The sequence below is a fragment of the Carettochelys insculpta genome, chromosome 24 (genome assembly GCF_033958435.1).
Source record: "Carettochelys insculpta isolate YL-2023 chromosome 24, ASM3395843v1, whole genome shotgun sequence".
Taxonomy (NCBI): Eukaryota; Metazoa; Chordata; order Testudines; family Carettochelyidae; genus Carettochelys; species Carettochelys insculpta.
In genome coordinates this window covers 12,732,316-12,758,892 of record NC_134160.1, presented here as the reverse complement: position 1 = coordinate 12,758,892, position 26,577 = coordinate 12,732,316, and the positions used below count along the sequence as shown (strand labels likewise).

General features: G+C 44.9%; 2 protein-coding genes across 11 annotated transcripts in view; both read left to right on the top strand.

Annotated features, from left to right (window-relative positions):
• Positions 1–26,577, top strand: part of LOC142001423 (lethal(3)malignant brain tumor-like protein 3) — a 119,366-nt gene that overhangs the window by 6,616 nt on the left and 86,173 nt on the right. For 3 of the 10 annotated variants that reach the window (XM_074976641.1, XM_074976630.1, XM_074976642.1), the window contains exons 2-4: positions 21,454–21,570; positions 22,199–22,297; positions 26,124–26,505. The gene's annotated coding sequence lies outside the window, so the exon portion shown is untranslated. Of the gene's footprint in view, positions 1–11,392; positions 11,490–11,605; positions 11,624–12,102; positions 12,298–21,453; positions 21,571–22,198; positions 22,298–26,123; positions 26,506–26,577 lie in introns of those variants that run through there. The other 7 variants (XM_074976635.1, XM_074976633.1, XM_074976634.1 and 4 more) reach the window with 7 other exon arrangements.
• Positions 22,905–26,174, top strand: LOC142001129 (uncharacterized). The gene is made up of 3 exons (XM_074976064.1): positions 22,905–23,206; positions 23,328–23,621; positions 26,124–26,174. The coding sequence occupies exons 1-3, from the start codon at positions 22,991–22,993 to the stop codon at positions 26,172–26,174; spliced, it is 561 nt and encodes a 186-aa protein (XP_074832165.1). The 5' UTR covers positions 22,905–22,990.

Genomic DNA, 26,577 nt, shown 5'->3' with positions numbered 1-26,577 from the left:
AGACCCACATCTTCAGAGTTTCTAGATCTGGAGAAGTGGGTTTGCCCCACAAAAGCTCATCACCTAATAAATCATTTTGGTAGTCTTTAAAGTGCTACAGGACTGCTTTTTGGTTTTGTGAAGATACAGACTAACACGGCTACCTCTGTGTGAAAAAAATCAATTGCTTTCCCAGTTCTACGAAAGACAAAATCCAGAATGAAATCCTGGCTCCATGGAAGTCAATGGCAGAGCTCCCACTGACTCCAACGGAGTCAGGATTTCACTCTGGGGCCTCACAAGGGCATTGTTCCAAAGCCTTACATGGGAAACAGTCATGCTGGGAAGTAGCAAGTCACTGCAGGGAGAGGAGTAAGCCTAAGAATTACCCCTAATAAATGTACTGTGTTGTCCAGGGCACCAAAGCCCACTGACCCCATGCTGGGGACACTGCATCAGGGACCACAAAGGCTGTGTAGGTGAGATAAATGAATCCCAATCAAGAGTTTGAGCCAAAGCTCAGGGGAATTAATGGAAGACTTTCCACTGAGTTTACTGAGCTTTGAATCAAGTCCTGTACTCACTCCTTCAACACTGAAACATTGGCCAATAAATCTAGTTCTCCATTGTCTGGCTTTCCTTTTTCTTCACCTCTGTTAAAAGGACTCAGTGGCAGTCTAGAGTGGCCAGCAGAAATGGGCACCAGTTAGGACTGAATTGGTGGATAAACAACAGAGGCACGGGATCTCAAAAATAAGAGGAAGTTCAAGGCTGTTTTAATTTGTAATTCATGGTAACACGGTAGTTCATATGAAGCAGATTTCTGTATGAAGATGAGAAACCAACTATAATTGAGGTGAGGGGAGCTGCCTTGCCAGTCATTTTAGGTGCATTATGCGAAACTCTTATCTAAATTTGCCAGCCTCAAGAGGTGGAATGTTTGAATTTTTCACTTATGTTTGAGTCTTTTTTTTTTTTCTCCTAATTCTACTTTCGCTTTATGTTTTGTCCAAGAAAAAAAACGAAAGCTCTTCTGGAAGGGAATAAAAAAACTGAACATGGTTAATTTTCTGTCAGTGGGCTTTTGCAGGCCAATCCAGGGCAAATTAGAGTGAATAGAACTCAATGAATTCTCTGAAGTTCTTTGAGAAGGTGGCATGAAAGGCGCAGACTTGTGAAAACATGAATAACTGGTTCGGAGGGGGAAAAATGTTAAATAAACTTTGTAAATGTAGACAGTGTGTGTAATGGTGATGGTCATATACGGGGAGCCAGAATTCTTGGGTTGTTTCCCCAGCTTGACCAATTTTAACCTGATGGCCTTGAGCTAGTCACCTAACAGCTTGGTACCTCAGTTTCCCCAGCTATAAAACAGAGATAATGATACTGATATGTCCCGTGTCATCCGTGAAGCTCACTTGATTCATCTGTGTAAAATGCCTTGAGTCTCAGAATAAGGCAAATCTGTAATTAACATTGTATCTAAAGCTTTTATTGTAAGTAGTTGGTTGTGTAAACTATAAAGCAAAATCATTGTGATACGTAAGACTTACTCTACTGGGTCAGACCAATGGGCCAGCTCACCGAGTATGCTTGTCTTCTGACAGTGGCCAACATAAGGTGCTTCAGAGGGAATGAACTGAACAGGGCAATCAAGTGATCCATCCTCTGTCATCCATCTACAGCTTCTGGCAAACTGAGGCTAGGGACACGATCCCTGCACATCCTGGCTAATAGTCACTGATGGGCCTGTCTTCCCCCCAGTTATTTTTTTAACCCTGTTATTGACTTGGCTGCCCAAAAAGATTCGTTAACCTCATACGCTTGTTCTGTTATGACATGACTGGCTTTGTTCTATCAAATGATGAGTCCTCAGATTCATTTGAGATATCCAATGGTGTGAAGCAAGGGTGAGTGCTGGCCCCAGTGTTATTCAACCTCTTTTTCCCATGCGTCCTCAGCCACGCAGTTAGGGGCCTGGACCATGGAGTCTACATAAAATACAGACTTGATGGGTCACTTTTCGACCTTCGTTATCTGAATGCTAAAACCAAGACACTTGAGAGGCTTGTCCTTGAAGCTGTTTTTGCTGACGACTGTGCACTTACGGCACACAAGGAATCTGATCTCCAGCTCATCGTCAACAAGTTTGCTGATGCCACTCACCTCTGGTTTGATCATCAGCCTAGGAAAGACCAAGGTACTGTTTCAACGTTCTCCAGGATCTACTGCTCTCCACACTTCAATCTTTATTGAAGGAGCAGAGTTAAAAACAGTAGAGGAGTTCAAGAACCTTGGCAGCATGATAGCCAATGGTGGCTCCCTCGACAAAGAAATCAATGCCAGAATCTGCCAGGCCAGCTGGGCACTAAGACGTCTGAGAGCGCGAGTGTTGAATCAACACAATATCTGATAGTCTACTAAACTGAAAGTGTATAGGGCTGTAGTCCTGACCAATCTCCTGTATGGCTGTGAAACCTGGACCTTGTACAGAAAACATATAAAACTGCTGGAGCGCTTCCACACGCAGCTGGAGGTCAATACTGTACATTTGATGGCAGGACAGAGTTACGAACCTGGGAGTCCTGAACAGCAGGAACCACGAGCATCAAAGCCATGATTCTGAAAAGCCCAGCTTCACTGGACAGGGCCTGTCATATGAATGGAGGAGTCAAGAATCCCTAAGCTACGATGAACTCTCCCAGGGCAAAAGGAATCAAGGCAGGCCTCGCAAGAGGTATAAAGACTGCGTGAAGGCCAACATTGCTCATACTGGTTTGAAACCAGATCAGCTAGAGCAGCATGCAAAAGACCGAACAGTCCGGCATGCTCTCGCATGACACGCATATGACAACTTTGAAGAACAGTGACGCGTACACCTCATTGATGCTCGTGAGAGGAAGAAAGCAACAGCAGCAGCCACATCAACAGTGCTAGGACAATTCCCTTGCCCCCACTATGAACACCCATGCTGTTCAAAGCTTGGATTCCTCAGCCACATGCGACTCCACAACCAATGAGCCTGTGCAAGCTCAAGATGTCATCGTCGGACACGACGGACTACCTACTATTGTCTTGGCCTTCTGAACATCTTGCAGCAAAGAGTTCCACATGTTGGCTGTGTGCTGTGTAAAGAATTGCTCCCTGAGAAACCCCCACTGAAATCACTTATGTAACTCTGAGGGGAAATCAAGGGGGCTGTCTCAGGTTGCCTGGCCCCTTTAAGAGACCAGTCTTATTCGGGGCTTGTTTACACTTGTGGGAAGATCAACCCAGTCCCGAATTCAATTTTGCATGTTGGGTAAAGATGTGCAAAATTGATCTCTCTGGAGGCCAGAGTCAACCCCCTATACTCCTGCTCTTGTGATGAGTAAGGGAGGCAGTTGGGGGAAACGCTCCCTCCAGCCTCCCTCAGTGAGGACAAACATTACAGTTGACTGCAGTTACAGTGATTCTTGCTATGCAGCTGCCGTAGCTAGAATTGCATCTGTGCAGTTAACTGTATGATCTGGTGTAGACCAAGCCTCAGTTCTCCTTCCCAGGTGGATGGGAAAAGGTGTGGCTGTTACCCACGTGGCAAGCAGGTCATGGGGCTACATCAGAGACAGCCTCGTGGTAAAAGGAGTCTCCAGAGAACAGTGAACCAAATGAAGAGACAGTGAGCAGGTGGCTTGAAAAAGGGCTGCTTCTCAGGGAAGGGCCACCTTAGAGAAGCTGAATGATGAAGGCAGCTGGCCTGAACTGGCAGCCCAGTCCTTGGAAGGAGCCTGTGATTGTGGAATTCCTGACACAAGGAGGGGAAATCTACCTGAAGGATATCAGTCATAAGGGGAAGGTCTTTGTGTCAAGGGGAACCAGGCCTGGCGTGAGGAGTGAAGGAGAAGTTTGGTATATTGGAGACTTAATAAATGAGGGGACCTCTTATAAACACACACAAAGGCTACGTCTACACTAGCCCAAAACTTCGAAATGGCTGTGCAATTCCTATCTGCTGTTAGGAATAAGGGGATTTCGAAGTTGCCGGGGTCCTTTCAAAAAGGAGCCCTGTCTGGAAGAGCCACGCGGCGGCGAGCCGCGTCAGTTTTGAACTGCCGTGGCTGCTGGCTTTCTAATGAGGCGCTGAATATGTATTTCAGCACTTCATTAGTAAACTTCGAAATGGCCACTTGCATGGCCATTTCGAAGTTTTGGGCTAGTGTAGATACGGCCAGAGTGTTTGTGTCTTAGGGTTTCTCTGCACAGCTCTGAGTGCGGCTTATAGGGCCATGAGCTGTGGTGTGATGTGTTACTGGAGTGTTACACTGTAACTAACTTGTATAAATGCTGCTAGTGTGAAATAACAAGTCACTAGTGTGTTGAAAGGTATCCCTGCTTCAGGATCATGTAAACAAAAACTAGCTACCTTTTAGTTTGGAATCGTACAACAGGCCTGGAGCAGCCAGACTTACATTTCAAAATGTGGATGCATAATGTCAGGCACATATTTAGTCAACTAAATGAACAGGACTTGACTTCTAGAGATGCTAAATAGCTGCAACTGTCTTAGGATGGCCAGGTTATAAGCCTCCCCTTCATCACTGGTAATGTAATACCTGGAACATCACCTGCACTTTTCTATATATTTTATCATAAAAAGCTTTGGAGAAGTGTAGAGTCCTGCACCTGGGGCGGAAGAATCCCAAGCATTGTTGTAGGCTGGGGACTGACTGGCTCAGCAGCAGTATGATGGAAAGGGACTTAGGGGTTATGGTGGATGAAAGGCTGGATATGAGTAAACAGCGTGCCCTTGTAGCTAAGAAGGCTAACGGCATACAAGGGTGCTTTAGGAGGAGCATTTCGAGCAGATCTAGAGAAGTGGTTGTTCTCCTCTATTCGGCACTGGTGAGGCCAGATCTGGAATATTGTGTCCAGTTTTGGGCCTCCCAGTATGAAAACAAGGTGGATATACTTTAGCAGGTTCAGCAGAGGGCAACAAAAATGATCAAGGGGCTGGAGCACAGGACCTATGAGGATAGGCTGAGGGATTTGGGCTTATTTAGTTTACAGAAGAGAAGACTGAGGGGTGATTTAATAGCAGCCTTCAACTTCCTGAAGGGGAGCTCTAAAGAGGAGGGTGAGAAACTGTTCTCAGTGGTGTCAAATAGCAAAACAGGGAGTAATGGTCTGAAGTTGAAGAGGGAGAGATGCAAGCTAGATGTTAGGAAAAACTACACCAGGAGAGTGGTGAAGCACTGGAATGCATTGCCTAGAGAGGTGGTGGATTCTCCATCCCTCAAGGTTTTTAAGTCCTGGCTTGACAAGGTCCTGGCTGGGATGACTTGTTGGGGTTAATCCTGCTTGAAGCAGGTGGCTGGACTAGATGACCTCCTGAGGTTCCTTCCAGCCCTATAATTCTATGAATTAGTGAAGCTAACCCCACAGCCCCCCGATTGCCCAGGAATATTATCCCCATGTTTCAGGTGGGGAAAGTAAGGCAGAAAGAAGTTAAACATCTCACCTGACACAGGAAATAGATAAAATTTTCACACTAAAAAATTAGGCTGAAGAAAAAAAGAAAGTGTCCTAGCTGTAAAGGTTCTATCAGGCTACAGAACAACCTCCAAGGGGAAATGGCAAAATCTGAACAAGATACTACTAAAAGACTGGTAGGGAACAGCACTGCACTGGCTGTGAGATGGGATGAAGTATGGTATCTAATAGACCTTTCCCATTTGTAACTTCTGCAACTCTGTCACACTTGGTAAAGATCCAAGTAATTTTAGGCTCAGAAGCAAACAGTGCCCCAGAACCACTACAGTATCGAGGCATCTCACTTCTAATTTATTTCAGGGGAAGTTTAGGAACCTATATACCTGGCAGGACGTGAGCCAGCAACGCTACATGTCACCCCTTCATTTCTGCTGGGACATCAGGATTTTGTGCAAAGGTGTTTAAAAGTCATGCTGTTGGCTAGTACTACCTGTAGCATGTGATCTCCACAGATGTCATGCAAATTTATCTTCAGTTTGAGTTGCTAATTGAATGAGAGTCCACCAAGGTCCTGCAAGGAGCTCTTTTTGAGGGTCACTCTGATCTGGCAAGCCTAAACCAATACTGAAGGCAATGATACAAGGTGTTATACAGCTGGACGTGCTTACAGTGAAACCAAACCCCAATGTCCACCACTTTTGGCCCTGTCACTCTTTGTAAAAGTGTAGGCTTCAGCCCCAAAGCCTAATTCCAGCTCAAGGGATTATATTTTGCTGAACTAAACACCCACTTGTGCTTTCAAATGTAATATCATGCACCTTATTTCCTAAAGCATTAACCAGCTGCTGTATCCTATCCCAGGAGGGACCTCATGTCAGTGGTGCATAAAGTCACCTGGATATATTCCTTATTCACACCACAGGAGTGGTGTAAGGCTTAATTAGCTAATGCATGTAAAGTGCTTTCAAATACTCAGGGGGGGAATCCTATGGATGTGGGATGTGCCAACTCTTGCATTAGTTGAAGTAACCTTTCTTTGCAAATCTAAGGGAGTGATTTTAAATTCAACCTTTGGGAGAAGACACATGACACTTTCTAGGCATTACAGCCAGAATTCAAATAAGGGTGTTTGAGACATTGTAATTATAGTGGAGCTCCATAATCATCTCCCTCAGCATGTCTCTGAAGTTTCATTGTTGTCATGCTAGCAGTTCACAGGTGTGATGGGGACAGAAGTTAGCTTTTGCTTACAGCCCCATAACTGAGAATTTCTACTGACACCTTTAGGTTGTTAATCAGTTTTGATTCCACCCAGGGGTGAACTATTCAGTTCTTTACAATATAATAAGATTTTGCAATTGTTAGCAGATAGTTGTTTGATCATATAATCTCTCAGACTTTTTGGAATAGGGGGTTGGTCACACAGCTTCAGAAAGTTGATTTTCCCCTAATTTTTCATTAGGATATCATATATGAAGCCATGCTGTAACAATGCTGGCATTCAAAGTCCATTACAGTTCTCCATCAGGGTGATTTATGAATCAGAAGTGGATATTTTTCAAAGCTCTGACAGTACTTGGTTTAGGAAAGGTCTGAGCTATGCAGGGGGTCAGACAAGAGTGGTCCCTTCTTTTGGTAAAATATGTGATTCTATTCATTGATTCCTCAGACTGGAACCTCCACTGGTACAATTATAGATCAGGGCCATGAGGTTTATGTAAATTAGAGGGATTAATTTCATCTTCAAGTGACAATGACAAATAGAAAAAATAATACATTTATCTCACAAGGTATCAAGAATCAACTAAAAAGTCAGTTTCTTAATTAATGCTTACTTTTTTTATAACAGAGCAGAAGTTGTATAACTAATAGTAATAACAGCCAACGTTCAAATGGACATTCCATCCAGCTGCAATTTTAAAAATAGCTTGAGTTTAGGACCAGGACTGGTGTGTTCACAGGAAGTGAAAGTTAAAAGCTAGCTGCAGCCTTAGAGATCATGAATAACAAGTTACTGCAGATGTCAGTTTCTGTTATAAAAGGATGCAGGAGGGACTGCTAGCACAGAAGTAAAAAGGGACCTGAGGCTTTTTAATAAGTGGGTATGAAGCTAGTGCTGATAAAAGGGGCCAGAATGACAGACCTGGAGACTGAAGTCCTTCATCTGTTCACAGAGCAGGGCAGCTGAGGCTCTAGCTCTGTGTAGTTCTTGTCAGTACATCTCATCCGTGGGACGACATCCAATAGGGGTGATAGGAAATTCACACTACATGACCCATTCGCTCCTTATGCCCAGTTAATGATAAGTATGATGATGAAGACATCTCAGAATGAGACTGGAACTAATTTCACAGATTGTAATTGTTCTCAGTCACAAACGATTTGGGCTAGATTTGAGCCAAACAGAGACAAACAATGCTATCCCATTGCAGATCCCACGAGCCACTCAGTGTACACTCTACAGCCTTTAAAATTACACTCTTTAAAATTTTTAATCTAAATGGTAAGTTAAATTGGTGATGATACAGCAAGTAAGGATTTAAACACACATTGGTGGTGATGAGGGAGAGAGAGAGCACTGCTGGGCTTACAGATCCCAACCATGAGTTTGCAATTAGAAGCATCAGGCTTGCTGCCTATTTTACATCAAGGCTTCTTTAAACACTTTGACAATGCAAAGGGGCCTTAAAGGAGTACAAATGTAGTTTCTGAAATGGCATCACTAGAGCAGTGTAAGGGACCATTAATATAAACCAGAAGCAGTCCTAACAGAGCCAATGCTAATCTATACACTTATCAAAACAGAGCCAAGAGTGAAATGCTGACAAGTTGTTAGGAGTAGTATCAGAGAGGTAGCTGTGTTATGCTGTATTTGAACAAAACGAAACTATGAAATGTAGCACTTTAAAGACTAACAAAATGATGTATTAGGTGATGAGCTTAATAAATCATTTTGTTTGTTTTTAAAGTGCTACATGACTGCTTTATTGTTTTAGAATAGAAGTTGGTCCAATAAAGGCTATTACCTCACTTACCTTTTCTTTCTGATATCCTGGGGCCAACACAACTAAAACAGTATCTATATAGACCACACATAGGCAACTCCCTCCACTCAGGACCAGCAGATGAAAACCACCTTGGGGAGTAAGGCACCTAAGACAAGCCAACTGCTCAGGTGAGCCCGGGCCCAGCAGCCAAAACTGTCTCTCTTGACAGCTTGCTTATGCTTGCCCCTACATTTCCTTGTGAACTTTTGTGTCTTTTTACTGGAGCTTTGATGCCCCTCATTCCTCTCCTCACCTCTGATCCTCTCCATGCAGGAGTTGGCAGATAATAGTTGTTAGGTGTGCTCTGACATGCTAAGGAGGTCAAGCCCCACTGAGAAAATGGCTTTGAAGCCTCTAGAGCTTCAGCTTAGGCTAGAGCTGGAGCATCAGCACTTAGTGGACTTTACAAATGTGGACTGGCATAAACAGGAGCTTTGAACATGTCACTGGAACCCAAATGATATGCTTAAGCAGGTACTAAGAGGTAGATAGGTGCATTTAAAGATCTGGGTCTTGCACATGCTGAAAGAATCAGGCTCCTGAAATAAAATCACCATAGGAGATGAGATGAGAGATGTGTTGTTGGTTGTGGTTTGGGTTTTTTAAAGTATCTCATAATAGTGATGAATGTGTTTCAAATGAGCAATTTCAAATCTCATTTATTTTACTGAAATCCCATTCCATTCAAATAGTCACAGTTGGAGGCCTCGTTGTGTTTTTTTTCCATCTTACCAATGAAAAAATAGAAGTGTCATTAAAAACTGATTATTTTTGTTTCAAAATTCAAATGAAAATTCAAACATTTTTGGACAAGACAATTCTACAAAATGCAAAGAGAAAGGTAAAAATATTGTACATTAAAAATTGTCAAGGTTTAAAAATCTGTCAAAAAATCCAGTGGGGTTGAAAGTATCTATTAAAGACAGCATTCCCCAAACAACAAAAAGTCTTGTGGCATCTTACAGACTAACAGATATTTTAGAGCATAAGCTTTCATGGGCAAAGACCGGCTTCATCAGATGCATGAGTGTGGGGGCGGGGTGGTTTCAGACGGGTATTTAAAGAGTGGGGTCCCAGTAAAGGGGGAGGGCCAGAGCTGACAAGGGCTATTCAGCAAGGTGGAAATGGCCCAGTATCAACAGTACTTATCAAAAGAGGAAAAAACCAGTTAGATCAGATGGGGATGTGAGCCACTGTCAGTGTCTAATGGGGAGCTATCAACACACAGAGCAGAGAAACTGTCTTTGTAAGCTGCAAAGGACAGTTTCTCTGCTCTGGGTGTTGATAGCTCCCCATTAGACGCTGACAATGGCTCACATCTCCCTGTCTGATCTGACTTGTTTTTTCCTTTTTTGACAAGTACTGTTGATACTGGGCCATTTCCACCTTGCTGAATATACCTTGTCAGCTCTGGCCTTCCCCCTTTATTGGGACCCCGATCTTTACCTCTCTGAAACCAACCCCCTGCACTCATGCATCTGATGAAGCGGGTCTTTGCCCACGAAAGCTTATGCTCTAAAATATCTGTTAGTCTATAAGGTGCCACAAGACTTTTTGTTGTTCTCGAAGACTACTTCTCTGATACCATTCTCCAAACCTACACTTAGCTAATTAATCAAAAAGCAGTCAAGTAGCACTTTAAAGACTAGCAAAATAGTTTATTAGGTGAGCTTTCGTGGGACAGACCCACTTCTTCAGACCATAGCCAGACCAGAACAGACTCATATTGAGTCTGGTCTGGTCTGGCTATGGTCTGAAGAAGTGGGTCTGTCCCACGAAAGCTCACCTAATAAACTATTTTGGTAGTCTTTAAAGTGCTACTTGACTGCTTTTTGTTTTGATAGTGTATAGACTAGCACGGCTTCCTCTCTGTTACTATTAGCTAATTAATATGTCCTAATGTTCTAACTAATTCTGTCCTCCCTGATGGAGTAACTTCCAGATCAGGGAATATGTGATCCTGTCAAATCCATGTATGATGTGTTTAGACAGACTAGGGGATTGATGCAGACTAACACAGCTACCTCTCTGAGATGAGGGGATTGGAAGGTGAATCTTTGGCTTTGCGTCAGCTAATAAAACACTGCCTTGAGAGCTGGCTTGATGTTTCCCTTTGCCAGTTCAGGTAGGCAGGAGAAACCACTTCTTTATAGATAATGTCTCTGTGGATCTTTCTCCACTCTCCCAAGTATTCCCCATCGCTCCCTGCCCTCCAGGCTCCCACACACTCCGTATTCTGCTGCCCTTTATTTTTCTAGATATCAAAGATACTTATCACAAACCCTTTAGAATAGTATTGGAGCATCTCACAATCTTTAATATATTTATCCTCACAGCAGTCCTGTGAATTAGGGAGGCATGTACCAATGGGGAACTGAGGCACAAGATAGTCTCAGTGATTGGCCGAGGTCACTCGGGAAGACTATGGCACAGCAAAGACTGGAACGTGAGTCTCCTAAGTTCTAGGCCAGCATCCAGACCATGAACCTGACTTCCTTTCCCAGGAGCCAGTCCCTCTCCACTGCCCTCTTTTGTCCTGGCCAGGCCCCAGCTGCTGCCTCCTTCCTACTCCTACCCCCACCCCCAAGACTTCTTACACTGCTCTCTTGTGGTGCCCACCTGCCCCTAAGCGCCCAGGTGCTTCTCATGCCTGTCATCTCTTGCTCCCGCTCAAACCCTTAGGCGCTCCCCTTCCTTCGCTCTGCCCTGCGTGCACCTTGGTGCAGCACAGTCTGGCTCCAGCCTCTCTCGCCTCAGTCCCGCACTTCCTTCCCCTTTCTGTTCCTCCTCCAGCCAGCCCGCATGTCCTGCCCCCTCCCCCTTGCCAAACTCTGTTCCCCTCACGCTGACCCCCATCCCCCAACTCTAACCCCCCGCCGCCCGCTCTCCCCGCCCCAGCCGGAGCAACGGCTGCGCATGCGCCTTGGCTGCCCCCGGGCCACTCCAGTAACAAACTGTCCAGCCAAGAGTTAAAGAGAAGCGAAGGAGGGGGCGGTGAGTGGGGCGCCGCGTGCAGGGCGGGGGGGTACCGCGCCGGGCGGGGGGTGCCCTGGCGTGTGTGCGCGCGGGAGGCTGCTCCATTCCCCTTCGGCCTGGAGGGGTCTCTGCCGCTTGGGGCCGGTCAGAGTGTGAGGCCTGGGGGTTGCCCTGTGTGCTGGGGTGGGTGTGAGGAGCCGCGCTGTGCCCCGCCCAGCCCAGCCGCGCGGGCAGGGACTGCCTGTATCCCCCCCACCAGTGACTCTAAGTTCCTGGTGGTCCTCCCTCGTGCGGGTGTGGGGCGCGCGGGGAGAGTCCTGGTGGGGCTGGGGGCTGCCTGGTTCCCTAGCCTTGGCTGGAGTGTAGGGGGCACCTTCCCCCTGGGGTCTGTGGAAGAGTAGGCTGCCCTCTTTACCTCTCCCCAGCCTGTGGGGTGAAGGGGTTGGGGGCACCGCCCTCCTCCCCCCCCCCGTATCCGACCTTGCTGGGGGAAGTCAGCGTCCAGGAAGCTGAGTCCTCTCTGCTCCCTGCCTGCCTACCAATCCATCCGTTCCCTTGCCGTGCCTTTGCCTCTCCCCTCGCTCTGTGCCTACCCTCACTTGATGCTGACTGACAGGGCCCTGTTCACCAGGTATCAGGGAATCTAGTGAAAGGATGCTGGTTTTGACTGAGAGGGGCTGACCCAGTTTTTCCTGGTGACTATCCCAACTGAAGGGATGAGGAAGACAGAGCAACTGATGCACCATAGTGTCGGGGATCTTCTGGAGGGCGTACCCCCTGCTATCCTAGGGAAAGTCTTCTAATCTCTCTGAGCTAGAAGTCATGGGTGAGACTAAAAATTCACTTTGATATTCTTTTAACACAGCCAGTTGGAGGGTTGAAAGCGTATGTTAAAATACAGTGAAGTACTTACAATACAATCTCTCTGTTTTTATACTCCTGAAATCCCTGGATAGGAACAAAGCATACTGGTAAAGAAAAGTAGAATCCAGTTATTTTATTGGCTGCATTTCTGTTAGCACAGCTCATTATTAATATTATTTATTATGAGGCTACAGTTGTCATTGCTACTGTTGCCATAAACGTGTATTTTTAAGATAATTTAGTTTGTACAGAAGTCAGTATATACAACAATCTCAAAAAAACTGTACAGTTAAGTAATAACCGAGTGATTTTAGAGACTTAGGTATGAGGAAAAACTAGTCACTTGAACTGATGATTTGGTGTATGGGAGAAATGTCATAAGGCTTTTCTAGAAGTAGAATCTTCGAAACAAAAGCTTTTTGAACAAAGATTTTATGACAGGAAAGGATGCTTCTGGCAGATGAGTGGACGAGTATATTTAATACTTCTGAAATACAGATTGTAACTCTTGGTGATGATCATCATTATAGAGTGATAAGTATTAATATAGGACAAATGTAGTAGTGTTTGATACTGGCAGGAAGGGGATTGCATTTTTAATTTGATAATATTTAATGTAATTTATTCAATTGCTGACTGGGCCAGCAAAAATTTAAATGCTGATGTGTAGTTAGGCTCAAGGGATAAAGAACTCTGAGCTGTTGTGCTGAACTGTATAAGACATGGTTGTCCAACCTTTTGGCTTGCCTGGGCTGCACTGAGTGAAGAGGAGTTGTCTTGGGCCGCATATAAAATATATAATATAGTTAATAATGTTAAAAGTTTACGATCTTGTGGGGCCACATTACTAGCTGTCCAGGGTGATATGCGGCCCGTGGGCCGCGGGTTGGACATGCCTGGTATAAGATCTCTCTTCTACAACCAACTTCTTGGCCTTTTGGCTAAGATCAAGTGTAAATTACTGTGCCTAAAGTATTTTACTACACATTGAACCTCTGTAATCTGGCACACTCTGTACCCGACCAGTGCCAAATGACAGAATATGCTGAACCACTGGAAGTCAATATTGTTTAGCAGCATTACCAACACTTCTGCAGTTTACTGGGCTCTTAGAAAACATTGAGAGCTAGAATTGGTGGCTGCAAACAAACTTAATGGGACCACAGGAAACTTGGCTACACCTTAGTAAGTGGTCATCCAGCTGGATATGTTGCTGGTTGAGAGAGTTCTGGTTAGAGAGTTTCAACCTGTATTGTAAATAGTCTCCTTAGTGGACATTTGTGCTCACTGTAAGAGTGATCCAGTCACTGTGAGCCCAATTCTGACATAACATTGATTGCGCCTTTCTCTGCAGGTATGTCCATTAAAATTGAATACTTCTGGAATACGATATAATTCAGCATGAACATGGGTGTCAAAACTGTTTGAAGTTGCTTTATACAACACCAGTATAAATATTTGACAGACTGTGCAAGTTGATTCCCATTTGTTATAGTCAGACTAAATTTATTTTGCTCTTAATTTATTAACATAACAATTGTATGGCCATTTTGATTTTAATGTGATGAATGTAACAAAACAGAGAGGTTCTTTGCAGTCAGTTACTGTCTTGACCAAACTTCTCATATCTCAGGTTGTTTTGGTTTACTTGCTTCATGAGGATATAGTAGGGACTCTTTAGCCTATAGGCAAATTACTGCAATAAACATTTTATATAGAATCTAGATTTTCAATGTACATTTCTAATATTGCTAGAGTTTGGTTGTGTTGCTGTGGTCTAGGTACTCTGTTGTCTTCCTTCTGTCATCCAACAAAGCTTTTCATCTGAGCATCTTGAGGCTTGATAAAATATTGATCTCATTCAGGTTGAGGATTTTCACTTAAAGTTAAAATTCCTGTGTTTCATCATTTTGTATTTAGTTTCTAAATGTGACATAATCAGTTCTTTGGGGACTGCTGAACGCTTTAGCACGCTTTACAGATAAAATTCTTAGTATTAATATTTTAATATGATTTTTAGGTTTTGGAAAGCTTTTGTTTTTGCTTGTGCAGTCTTAATACAACAGATTTTTCAAAATAAGCAGAACAATAATATAAGGTAAACATCTTACATATCCAGCATTCTATCATCCGGAACTCTCTAATAACTGGCATTTTAGCCATAAATACATTTTAGTTATGTTTCCATAAGTACAGTATAGTGAAAATAAATAAAAGTAAATTCAGCAAATACAGTGTAAGGTTACGGTGTACAGCAAGCTCTTGTTTATCTGTTATTTGGTTATCTGTCACACTTGAATAACCAGCATAACTCACAGCCCAGGAGCGCTGGTCAGCAGAAATGGGGCAGGAGTGTGGAGAGAGCAAATGAGCCTGCTTGACTGCATTCTGGCACAGCATGGAGGGGTGCAGGGTAGTGCTGAGTGCGATGGCCCCTCCTGGGGCCGGGGGGGCAGCATTGCTCTCATGCTCTCTGTGCAGACCCTAGCCCTTCTCCACTGCTCAGTGGACATGAGGCAGGAGCATAGAGAAGTGGCAGCAGGACTGCGGTTTGCACACAGAGAGTGAGTGCAAAGGTCCTTCATGGGAGGTGTCGGAGGGAGCACAGTACGCTGAGCACTGCCCTGCGTCCCTCTGTGCTGCGTCTGCGTGCACCTGGCAGGCTCCTCTGATCTCCCATTCAACATGAGCTACTCATGCTGCCCAGAGCTACTCAGCTGAGCCCATGCCCTGCTGGCAGGGAGTAATAGTCTTCTAATGTATATGGATGCTTGTGGAAAAAGACTGGGAACGCTATTCTGCATTGCCACCCATCTGCAAAATTGCTTCTCAGTCCTGGTACTGTTGAGCATTGGTTCTGCTTTTTTTTGCTGTAAAATGGATGTGCCAATAGCTGATCTTTATTGGAGGGGAAAACCATCTAAACTGCTCTGGTTTCATCTTCAATAAAAGAGCAGTGGGCAAACCGGGGTATGGTTTAGAAGGAGACTCTGTTTAACTTAAACCTCCAGAAATGTCAAGGTGGGGGACTTTGCCCATCTGGGTCCCATTTCTGCTAATTCCAGTACAATACTACTGTTGTTGGTAAATAAAGTACTCTGCTTACATTTAGCCTTATTTTTCTTTAAAGTTATTCATTGCTATGTAAACCACTCTCTTATCCAGAATATTTGAATATTCAGCAACTTCCCTGTCCTGAGGCTGCTGGATATAAAAGAGTTCACTGTAATATGTATGATGATTTTCCTTCAAAACAATTTAAAATATAGTTATTAAACATCTGATGTTATAATTTATTTTATAATATGAAGTGAGGATTTTGGCAATAGCTGAGGTCATTCTTCAGTGACGTCTGCTGACAGCAGAGGTAACTCACTCAGCCACCCTTCTTCTCTATTTAATTTGTATGATGCAGTTCTTTTGAATGAAGTAAAGGAGTGGAATGAGGCACGAGGTGGGAAGAGGAGAAGGATTGTATGTATGTTTAAGATTTCTCATTGGTAGCTTATTTGCTTATGCTTACACAAGCAGTTGACCTCGGCTTTCACTGCTTTTAAAGAGTGCAGATCACAAGCCTAAGTTTGATCTCTGTAGTAGTAAGGTTTATTCAGACCAGTTGAGCAGGATTTGTAGAAAGTGGATAATCTTCTTTTCACTGGAAAGAAGAGGGAAGTATTGTCTTTCTTATCTAGAAGATTCTGTGACAGCCACCCCAATATGCATGTTCTCTGACCTTGGCTTCTCTCATTTCCATTCAGTCTTCCAAGTCCTCTTCACATGCTTACTTTTGCTCCTTTTCCTCATCTTTGCTGCCCATGGTGCTGCTTTCCTGTGTTGATGAGGGCTGGATACTGAGTGGGGTTGTGGGGACTTCTGTGTGTACTTTTAACTTTAGCGCCAGCATAATATAACTTTTTAAAGTCTGGGAATAATAAAGCAGGATTGGTACACTTCACACATTAAAAACTAATCCTATCAAACTAGAAACGCAGACCAAATTCTATCAAACTGCATTTACTTATCTTTCAAACAGCACAAGGCCCCCTCTGAATTTGCCATCACGTTGTATATTTATATTTAAACAAGTTGCAGACATTCAATATGTTGCCTTTGGCCAAGAGAGAAGCTGTCAACAAGAATAGCTTCTACAATGCCTAGAGAGGGCCTGAGGCCACTGACTTTACTTAGTCAAAACTCCCATTGGCCTCATCTACACTAGCAAGGTATTTTGGAAAATCTGGCCCTTTTTCAAAAGAACACGCGGAATGCACTCACACAAAATACACTCTTTCGATCTGAAATCAAAAGAATGTGGGTTGTCTTTGGGAAGCTGTCTTCCACTCTTGGATCAAGAAGAGCACCTCCTTTTGAAAGCTTCTTTTTTTTTTTTTTTTTAAAAAAAAAAAAAGGCAAGAGTAAATGCTCCACAGGCCCTTTTTTGAAAGATCAGTCCTCCTGGTGCTGGATATTTTGATCCTAGTCTCATTCTTTCAAAAGAGCAGGGTCTGTTTGGATTGAAAGAGTTTATTGAACTCTTTTGAAAGAGTGGATCGATCTTTCGATCTGCTTTTTTGTATGTGGATGCTCTCTTTCAAAAGACATGGCCATTCAGTAGAGATGGCAGGTGCGGAGATGGAATGTGAACCAAATCTTTAAAACAAAAGTTGTTGGGCTGTTTGGGATATCCAAGATCGATTCCATTGGAAGCCTGATTCATAGATCTTAAAATATGAAAACTGTTGGACACAATGATAGAGATGTTTGATTTTTGTTTTATAAATTGTGCTTGGTGAGATCCAGAACACATTACTGTTTGGTGTATTAAGTTGGTCTCCATCCCTTTAGGCAATAAAGTAGGTTGCATTTAGTACTATTGATTAATCAAAATTAGTTCATATGATTAACTCAAATTAATTGTGATTTAAAAATCATTGTGATTAGTTGCATGATTAATTGCACTGTTAAATCATAGAAGATTGATTGAAATTTATTATACTTTTGATGTTTTTTTACATTTTCAAATATGTTGATTTCAGTTACAGCACAATACAAAGTGTACATTGCTCACTTTATGCTATTTTATTACAAATATTTGCATTGTAAAATAGTAAACAAAAGAAATAGTATTTTTCAGTTCACCTCATACAAATACTGTAATGAAATCTCTTTATTCTGAAAGTACAACTTACAAATGTATATATTTTTTCTGTTACATAACTGCACTCAGAAACAAAACTGTAAAATTTTAGAGCATACAAGTTTACTGAGGCCTACTTCTTATTCAGCCAATTGTTATATGGAGATACACTTACAGAGCTGGAAGGGACCTCAGGAGGTCATCAAGTCCAGTCCCCTGCCCTCTTGGCAGGACCAAGCACCATCCTTTTTTTTTTTTTTTTAAATCTGTTTGCCCCAGATCCAGAAATGACCCCCTCAAGGACTGAACTCACAACCTTGGGTTTAGCAGGCCAATACTCAAATCGATGAGTTCTTCCTCCTCTGGATATGCTAAACATTCATGTGCCCTTTGGCCATCATTCCAGAGAACATGCTTCCAAGCTGATAACATTCGTTTTAAAATGCATTGATTAAATTCTGACTGAACTCCTCGGGGAAAAATATTATATCTCCTCTGTTTTACCCACATTCTGCCATACATTTCATGTTATGTCATTCTTGGATGACGACTTAGCACATGTTCATTTTAAGAACACTTGCACAGCAGATGTGACAATATGCAAAGAAGGTACCAATATGAGATTTCTAAAGACAATTACACCACTCAACCCAAAGTTTAAAAATCTGAAGTGCCTTCCAGAATCTGAGAGGTACTGGGTGAGGTGTGTGTTTTCAGGACTCTTAAAATAGCACCACTTGGATTCTGTGGAAACTACAGAATCAAAACCAACAAAAAGGAAAAACAACCTTCTGTTTGTGACATCTGACTCAGAGAACACTCACTGCTCTGCTCTGCACTTTTTGCTTCATTATTGGATAGGACCCATCATCAGCATGGACACATGTCCTCTGGAATGGTGGTTGAAATATGAGGGGACATATGAATCTTCAGTGCACCTAGCATGTAAGTGTCTTGTAATACTGGCTACAACAGTGCCATGCAGGGCTGGATTAATTATTCTTGGGACCTGTGGGTATTTGATTTTGTGAGGCTCTTTGAGCTCTGGGGTTGGGCCAGAAATTAGGGGCTCAAAACACAGGTGTGGGCTGTGGGTCAACTCAGAAGGATAGGTGTGCAAGAGAGGAACTGTAAACGAGCAGCATTATCTCCTGCGAATGTAAATAAACCTGTCTACCTGAGAGACTGGCTGAAAGTAAAGTAGAACTGAGTAGACCTGTAGGTGCTAAAGTTTTACATTGTTCTATTTTTGAATGCAGTGGGTTTTTTGGTATATAGCTCTATTTTTTGTAAGTTCAACTTTCATAATAAGAGATTGCATTACAGTACTTGTATGAGGTGAATTAAAATATTTCTTTTGCTTTTACAGTACAAATATTTATAATATACATAAATATAAAGTGAGCACTGTACTCTTGGTTCTGTGTTGCATTTAAAATCAATATATTTAAAATGTAGAAAACATTTGAAATATTCAAACAAAAGTATTATTTTTATTTTTTAAGAGTGCAATTAATTGAGATTAATTTTTTTAATCATTTTACATCCCTAGTTCACAGACTCACAGGGCTGGAAGGGACCTCAGGAGGTCATCTAGTCCAGCTCCCTGCTTCAAGCAGGATCAACCCCCACTAAGTCATCCCAGCCAGGACCTTGTGCAGCCAGGACTTAAAAACCTCTAGGGATGGAGAATCCACCACCTCTCTAGGCAAGGACATAAGGACATCCATACTGAGTCAGACCAAAGGTCAATCTAGCCCAGTATCCTGTCTTCCAACAGTGTCCAATGCCAGATGTTTCAGATAGTCAACAAGTGATATTCCCCCCCACCCCCCTCCGTCCCCCATTCCCAGCTTCTGACAAACAGAGGCGAGGGACATCATTTCTACCCATCTTAGTGAATATCCATTTGTGGACCTATCCTCCATGAATTTATCTGTCTCTTTTTTGAACCCTGTTAAAGTCCTGGTCTTCAGAACATATAATTGTAATAAAATCTATATAATCATTCAGAGCTGAATAGTGATAACTCTTACATGCTTAAGACAAAGATGTAATAGTATTTTTTCAGGGTTAGAGACTGTGTGTAGGGGATGTGTTTACACATTTAATTAATAATATTCTATTGTTATACAATGTACTGACCTAGCCTTTGAGAAGTCTGTGAGAAGTAAATAGCACAATTCATATTCTTAAAATTGTTTAATAGAAACAGAGAGGGAGCCGTGCTAGTCTGTACACTATCAAAACAAAGAGCAGTCAAGTAGCACTTTAAAGACGAGCAAAATAATTTATTAGGTGAGCTTTCGTGGGACAGACCCACTTCTTCAGACCATAGCCGCCTAATAAATTATTTTGCTCATCTTTAAAATGCTACTTGACTGCTTTTTGTTTTAAAATTGTTTGAGTTTTAATGCTTTCCTGTATTGGGGCCCTGAATAAAAGGATATTATCAATTAAATGTGCAGTTCTCAAGTTGCAAAATCAATATTATATCTTTATTTTGTATGCTTTGATGGATGAAGGGGGTTGGCAAGTAGAGGCTGAACTTCTCTAATCTGGCACCCTCGGGGGTCCAGCATGATTTTATTTAACTGATGTCTACTTATCATGGGTGTGGTCAAGTTTCCCCTGGTCCCAGAAAGTTTGTTTACAGCCGTGAATCTGGGCTGTTAGTGTTCTGTGTTATTTTGCTTTAATTTATCTTAAATGTCTTCTAAGACACCAGTAAGCGATGAAAGTGTTGGTAATGCTGCCAGACAATATTGGCGTCCCATGTTTCGGCACATTCTCTGGTTCAATACCAAGCAGGTCCTGAGGTGGCCAGACTAGAGAGGTACAACCTGTACTGGGTTTGCAATGTGTATGTATTTGCACATTCTCTGAAGAAATGCTTTCCTGGCCTTTTGTTTGCTTTAATCAGTAAAGTGAAAATGGTGAGCCCAAGAACAGGATGGTTCTGTAAGAGGATGCCATTTCTGTTGTATCTTTTTTCCTAATGTAACAACACTTGAGCCATTTGATTTGGGTAAGACACTTTCATGTTACATTGTTTTCTCCTGGAGGTTGAAACTTCAACATACCAGCATCAGATATTACTGTAGATACTTCAGATTTTAGTATTGTTGAGCAAAATCTGGGACAATTTTCCTATACTGTAACATTGGACAGTTTAAAAAATAGCTACAGGTTTCTTTAATTGCATTTTAAATATTTTGTTGAGCTCTTATTAGATAGAATGTGTGTGCTCAGACTAGTTTTCCTCTTGACTCCAAGGTCAGTTGAATTTTAATCACCAGCCTACATGTGTGTATATTAGAATGTTTATATAAATTTATGCTTATTTGGCTAGTTCTATAAACTGTTGTATATTTAAAGGTTCTTCTACATACTTGACCTGAAGGTGAATTATTCTAGTCTTGAAAAGAGTAATTATTAATATCTGCGTACAAAACAGTTCTTCCCAAATGGAAGAGCGAGTACCTGTATTATTCTTCTTTACCTCACCCTTCAGATGATCAATCAGATAGGTGCATTCTGACCTCTTTTTGTTTACATTGCCAAAAGATAATGAGGTGAAATATTGGGTGAAAATATAATTTAATAAAGTTGGCTTAAAACAAAATGCAAAGCTTTACAGTTTCTTAACCTTTCTTTTTTGGAGCACATATCCAACAGTTATCTTAAACTTCTGCAGAAAATTTTAAGAACAAATATTATGGAGACTGGCATTTTCCTTTAGTAGGAACAATAAGCTAACTATTTTCCATTACTCACTTCAATTTTCTGAACATGTAATGGAAGTATTTCATTGTGATATTCGTGGTTTATGTTGGTGTTAAAATTTATCACATTACTTTACATTTTAGTTTTCCCTTGAAAAAAAAATTGATTTTTTTCAGAATTGTGTCTGTTTCAGTGAGGTCACCAGATTGAGGTAATTTGGAACCAAAATTTTTATTGCTTATCTTCATTCAACAGGTCTTGAATGAAAATCATTCAAATACAAGATGGTGGAGAAATGGCTGTTCCTTCTTGTAGTAAATTATAATTTTTAGAATAATACAGATTAAAGCATCTGGATAGTGGATGTTTAAGGTAAGGAATTTTTATGGGAAATTCTGAAAAGCCTGTTTTCAGATGCCTTTCTTGCCAGTTTTATGCTGTGTTGGCTGAGCTTATTACATGTGCGTACTTTTTTGTGTAAAAGTGGCCCCTTTGACTTCTATAGCAGTGGAGGGCTGGGACTGAATGAGACAAAGAACCTAAATTCCCCACTTTCCCCTATGTGTGACCTGTTCAGGGATGTCGGTGGGGCAAGATTGTATTGCCAGTGCTTTGTACTGATCCTTGGCTAGATAGGGAAGGACTATCAGCGAGCATTAAGAACTCACCATCTCTTCAAAATGGGGAATGAAAGGAGAGGAAAGAGCCCCTGGAGGATACATTTTAATGCAACCCACCAAAATAAGTTAATAACTTATTTGGATTAATAACTTATTGCCTTAATGCAATAAGTAAGTGCTGATCCCCACTTGCAATAATTGAACACATTGCTAACTTTGTGGACCCACAGGTATGTATTGTACCTTCAGCTTCACTCCTCTTTTGGGAATAGACTGAAATACTTTTTTCCAGCATAGCTCTGAATGCCTCATGGAGTTTCTGTATCAAATAAAGACAGGTAAAATGACTTCTTTGTAATTAACTTCAACATACTTTACAGTGTGAAGAGAAGGTGAGCAAGGCATGCTGAAGAAAATTTAATTGGAGGAGACTTGAAGAATGGAATGGAAAAACTTAAACAAGAAAATCTGTCAATGAGGTAGAAATTGTGTGAATTTGAGCACTGAATCACTGACCTTTGGAACTGCATTTTCTGTACCTGATTTGGGCTATGTCTACACTAGGACACAACGTTGAAGTAGCCTATTTTGAAGTAAGAACTTCGAAATAGGCTACTTCGATGATAATCGTCTACACGTCCTCCAGGGCTGGCAACATAGACGTTCAATGTTGAAGTAGCCCCGGAGAACATCGAAAAGAGCTGCCCCGGAAGGAGACGTGGAGCATCCACACACACAAGCCCCCTATTTCGAAATAAGGGGCCAGGAGGGCCCACGGACCGGGTTACAGAGCACGTTAGCCCTTCCAGGGCAGCTGCAAGCTGCTCCCTTAAAGGGCCCTTCCCAGACACACTCGGCCTGCACTGCACAAGCAGCCCTGCGTTGGTGAGACAAGCCTCGCAGACCTCGAGCCCGCAGACATGGACGTCCAGCAGCCGCTGGAAGCCCTACAAGCTGCCTCCCGCGGAGCAGGTGCCCTTCTAGATGCTGCCCGGGGAGCCGCCCAGCAGCTTCGGGAATGGGAGCCCTCCCCAGGAGCACCAGGAGACGCACCTGACCATCGGGCCCTCCTCACCCTCCCCCGCCGGGTGCCCCGCCGACTCTGGAGCTACCCCTTCAGCACTGAGTGGTGGGAGCACCTGGTTATGGGGGAATAGAATGATGACCAGTGGATGTGGAACTTCCGCATGAGCCAGCAGACCTTCATGGAGCTCTGCCAGTGGCTCACCCCCGCACTCAGGCACCATGACACCCAGATGCGGCACGCCCTCCCCGTCGAGAAGAGGGTCACAATAGCTGTCTGGAAGCTGGCCACTCCAGACAGCTACCGCTCCATGGGACAGCAGTTTGGAGTGGGAAAGGCCACAGTCAGGGCTGTCCTCATGGAGGTAAGGAGGCCTGGGGCTGAACCCCCTGCTGGGGAGGGGGCAGAGGGGCAGAGGAGGGGGGCCTGGGGGAGAGGGTCACACTCTGCAAACCCTCACAGGCACCTACGTTCCCTCCCCACAGGTGGTGCGTGCACTCAATGCCCTGCTGCTGAAGAGGGTCGTCCGAGTTGGGGACCTGGATGCGGCCGTCGAGGGATTCGCCGCCATGGGATTCCCCAACTGCTTTGGAGCCCTTGATGGGACCCACCTCCCCATCTGTGCCTCAGACCACAGTGGTGGCCACTACGTCAACAGGAAGGGCTACCACTCTGTGGTCCTACAGGCCATGGTCAACAGCCGTGGCCGCTTCCAGGACAATCTACGTAGGCTGGCCTGGCTCTACCTACGACGCCCGCGTTTTTCGGAATTCGGGACTGTGCCGCCGACTGCAGGCAGGGACCTACATCCCCCAGAGGGATCTCCCTCTGGGGGATACCACCACCGTACCCCTCTGCCTTGTGGGGGATGCGGCATGCCCCCTCCAGCCCTGGCTTATGCGGCCCTATACAGGCCACCTCTCTGACAGCCAGGAGCGCTACAACGCCCGACTCAACAATGCCCGACAAGTGGTCGAGCGAGCCTTCGGGTGCCTGAAAGGCTGCTGGTGTTGCCTCCTGGCATGCCTAGACCTGGGCCTCCCAAACATCCCCCAGGTTGTGGGGGCCTGCTGCACAGTCCACAGCCTGGTGGAAAGCAAGGGGGAGGCCTTCATGCAGGGCTGGGCCAGCCACCTCCCTGAGCCACCAGGACGGGGTCCAGGTCCAGGAGGCCCGAAGGGAGTACTTTTGACCAGGGGGCCCAGTGAGCGACCCCTGGCCATCCCTGCACCCTGCCCCAGCACCTATACCTTACCCTCGCCCAAAGCACATGGGACACAGGTTTTTGGAAAAATAAAACTATATTGTTATTTTTCCAAGAACAAAAATGTCGCCTCTTTTCAGCATATAAATAATATTAGCAAAAATAAAACAGATTCAATGAAAATAATAACTAATATACAATTGGGGACATTTCTAAAAACTGTTATGGGATGGTCAACTATAAATAACTATATACGGGGTGGGGACTACTATGTACAGGGGGGAGACGTGGGCACGCCACATCGGCCCATCATTCTGGGGCAGGGGTGGAAGGGCGCGAGCCCCGCCGCGTTCGGCTGGCCAGTCCCCCTGTCAGCCGGGGTCCCTGGTGAGGTTGGCTGGGGACCAGGAGCATGGGGAGGTATGGCCGAGGCGGGTCCTCGGCCCCAGGTGGCTCTTGCTCTGAGGAGCTGGTGGGTGGGGCAGCAGGCGGGACATTGGGGGGACAGCAGCAGGCGGGGTGGCGGGTTGGGCAGCACGGAGGATGTCGGGGGCGGCAGACGGGCCACCAGCTCCTCAAACGTATTGGCCATCCTGTTGAATGTGGCCATGAATTCCCACCAGGCCTCCCGCCGCCAGGCGGCCTCCTGCTCCTCGAATTGGAGCCTCCACTCCATGAGGTCCGCCTGGCGCCAGAGGGCTGCAGCCACCTCCGGGTCATAGGTGGTGGTGCGCTGGTTTTCTCGGCAGGGGAGGGCCCGTACTGGGGCAGGTGGTGTTCCTGGGAGGTGGTGCTCCAGTGGTCTGGGAGGGCTGTCGGGGGCCACGGATGGTGCGGCTGCAGAAATAGGGGGATTGCCCGGGCCATGTTAGGCTGGGGTGTTGTGGGGATGTGTGGGGCGCCTGATCAAGTGGTGCCCCCGCCCCATGCTCAGGGGGTCTGTGCCCTGTGGGGTACGTACCTGACAGTGCACTGCCAGGCTCCAGAGATGCCCATGCAGCGGACACCCAGCTGGAGCTGTGGGACGGGATGTCCAGCACGAGCTCCCCCTCCTCGCTGGACCACTCGGTGGCTGGGTTGAGGGTCTCGGCTCTAGCCGTGGGGGGGCAGGGCTGGCCTCTGGACCTGACCCTGTCTCTGAGGCTGGCTGGGGCACGTCAGCCGTGGTGTCAAGGGTGGCTGTGGGGGAGGAGGTGCCCTGGGGGCCCAGGATAGCCCTGAACTCCTGGTAATAGGGGCAAGCGGCGGGGGCAGCCCCAGACCGGCTGGCTGAGTCCCGGGCCCGGGCGTAACTTAGCCGCAACTCCTTGACTTTACTCCTGACATGGTCAGGAGTGCGGGCATGGTGACCCCGGGCAGCCACGCCCTCGGCCAGCCGGGCGAACGCCTCTGCGTTCCGCCGCTTGCTCCCCATGACGTGCAGCACCTCCTCCTCCCCTCAGAGCCCCAGCAGGTCTCGGAGTTCAGAGTCAGTCCAGGAGGGGCCCCGCTTCCTACCCCACTAGCTGGAGGCCTGGGATCCCTGGGATGGCTGCCATGATGATGTCCGTCTGGCTGTGCAGGGATACCTTGTGGCAGGGCTGCTGTGCGCACGCTGCCAGCTTCCTGCTACGGGGTTTCCGGGTCCCTGCGGCTTTGAGAGCCGCTGAGTGCAGAGATCATAGAGCCCTGCAGGGGGATGGACAGAGCGTCTCAACCCCTCAGCTGATTGCCACCATGAAGGACCCCGCTATTTCGAAGTAGCAGGACGCGGATCGTCTACACACACCCTACTTCAATGTCGAAGTAGGGCGCTATTCCCATCTTCTGATGGGAGCAGCAATTTTGACGTCTCGCCGCTTAACATCGAAATAGCACACGACGTGTGTAGACGCGACGCGTGCTATTTTGACATTGTGCCAGCTACTTCGAAGTAGCCGGCTAGTGTAGACATAGCCTTGGTGTATGTTTTTTCATTTTTTTTTTTTTACTGTATCATATACAGTAGCTGGTGGTTGGATTTGCAGATGTGAGTATGTGAGATGGAGAGAGAGAGGTTCTTACCTATAAATGCTTGTTTTTCTCCATGGTGTTTCAGGCATTGGTGGATCACCTGCATGAGGGGAACATTGCTCTGGCTGAATTTTAATGGAGTCAGGAGGCTTTTAAATGGCCAAATGCCCATTCTACTACCATTCTGAACTTGGTCAACCTGCAGTTGAACTGCTGCTTACTGCGGTCCAGGCTGCCTGTGCATGGTTTCATGAGCCAAGGGAACAAGGGGTAAGATGGATTTCCCTGGATCTCTACACTCATCCCTTGCAATATGAGCACAGTTGGTTCCCAACTTTCTGCTCGTAGGCAAAAACTCGTAAGAGGGACATTAAATTACCATTCAAATACATGTAAAAGTCTCTGATTGGTTCCTAGTGCTCCTAACTTGAGAAAGGAGTGGCACCATATGACACTGCTTTTGAAAGGTAAGTGAACCTTGGTTTAGGGGGGTGGGTTGCAGAGGGTTAAAGGCTGGGGGCAGTTTGGGGCCATGAGCA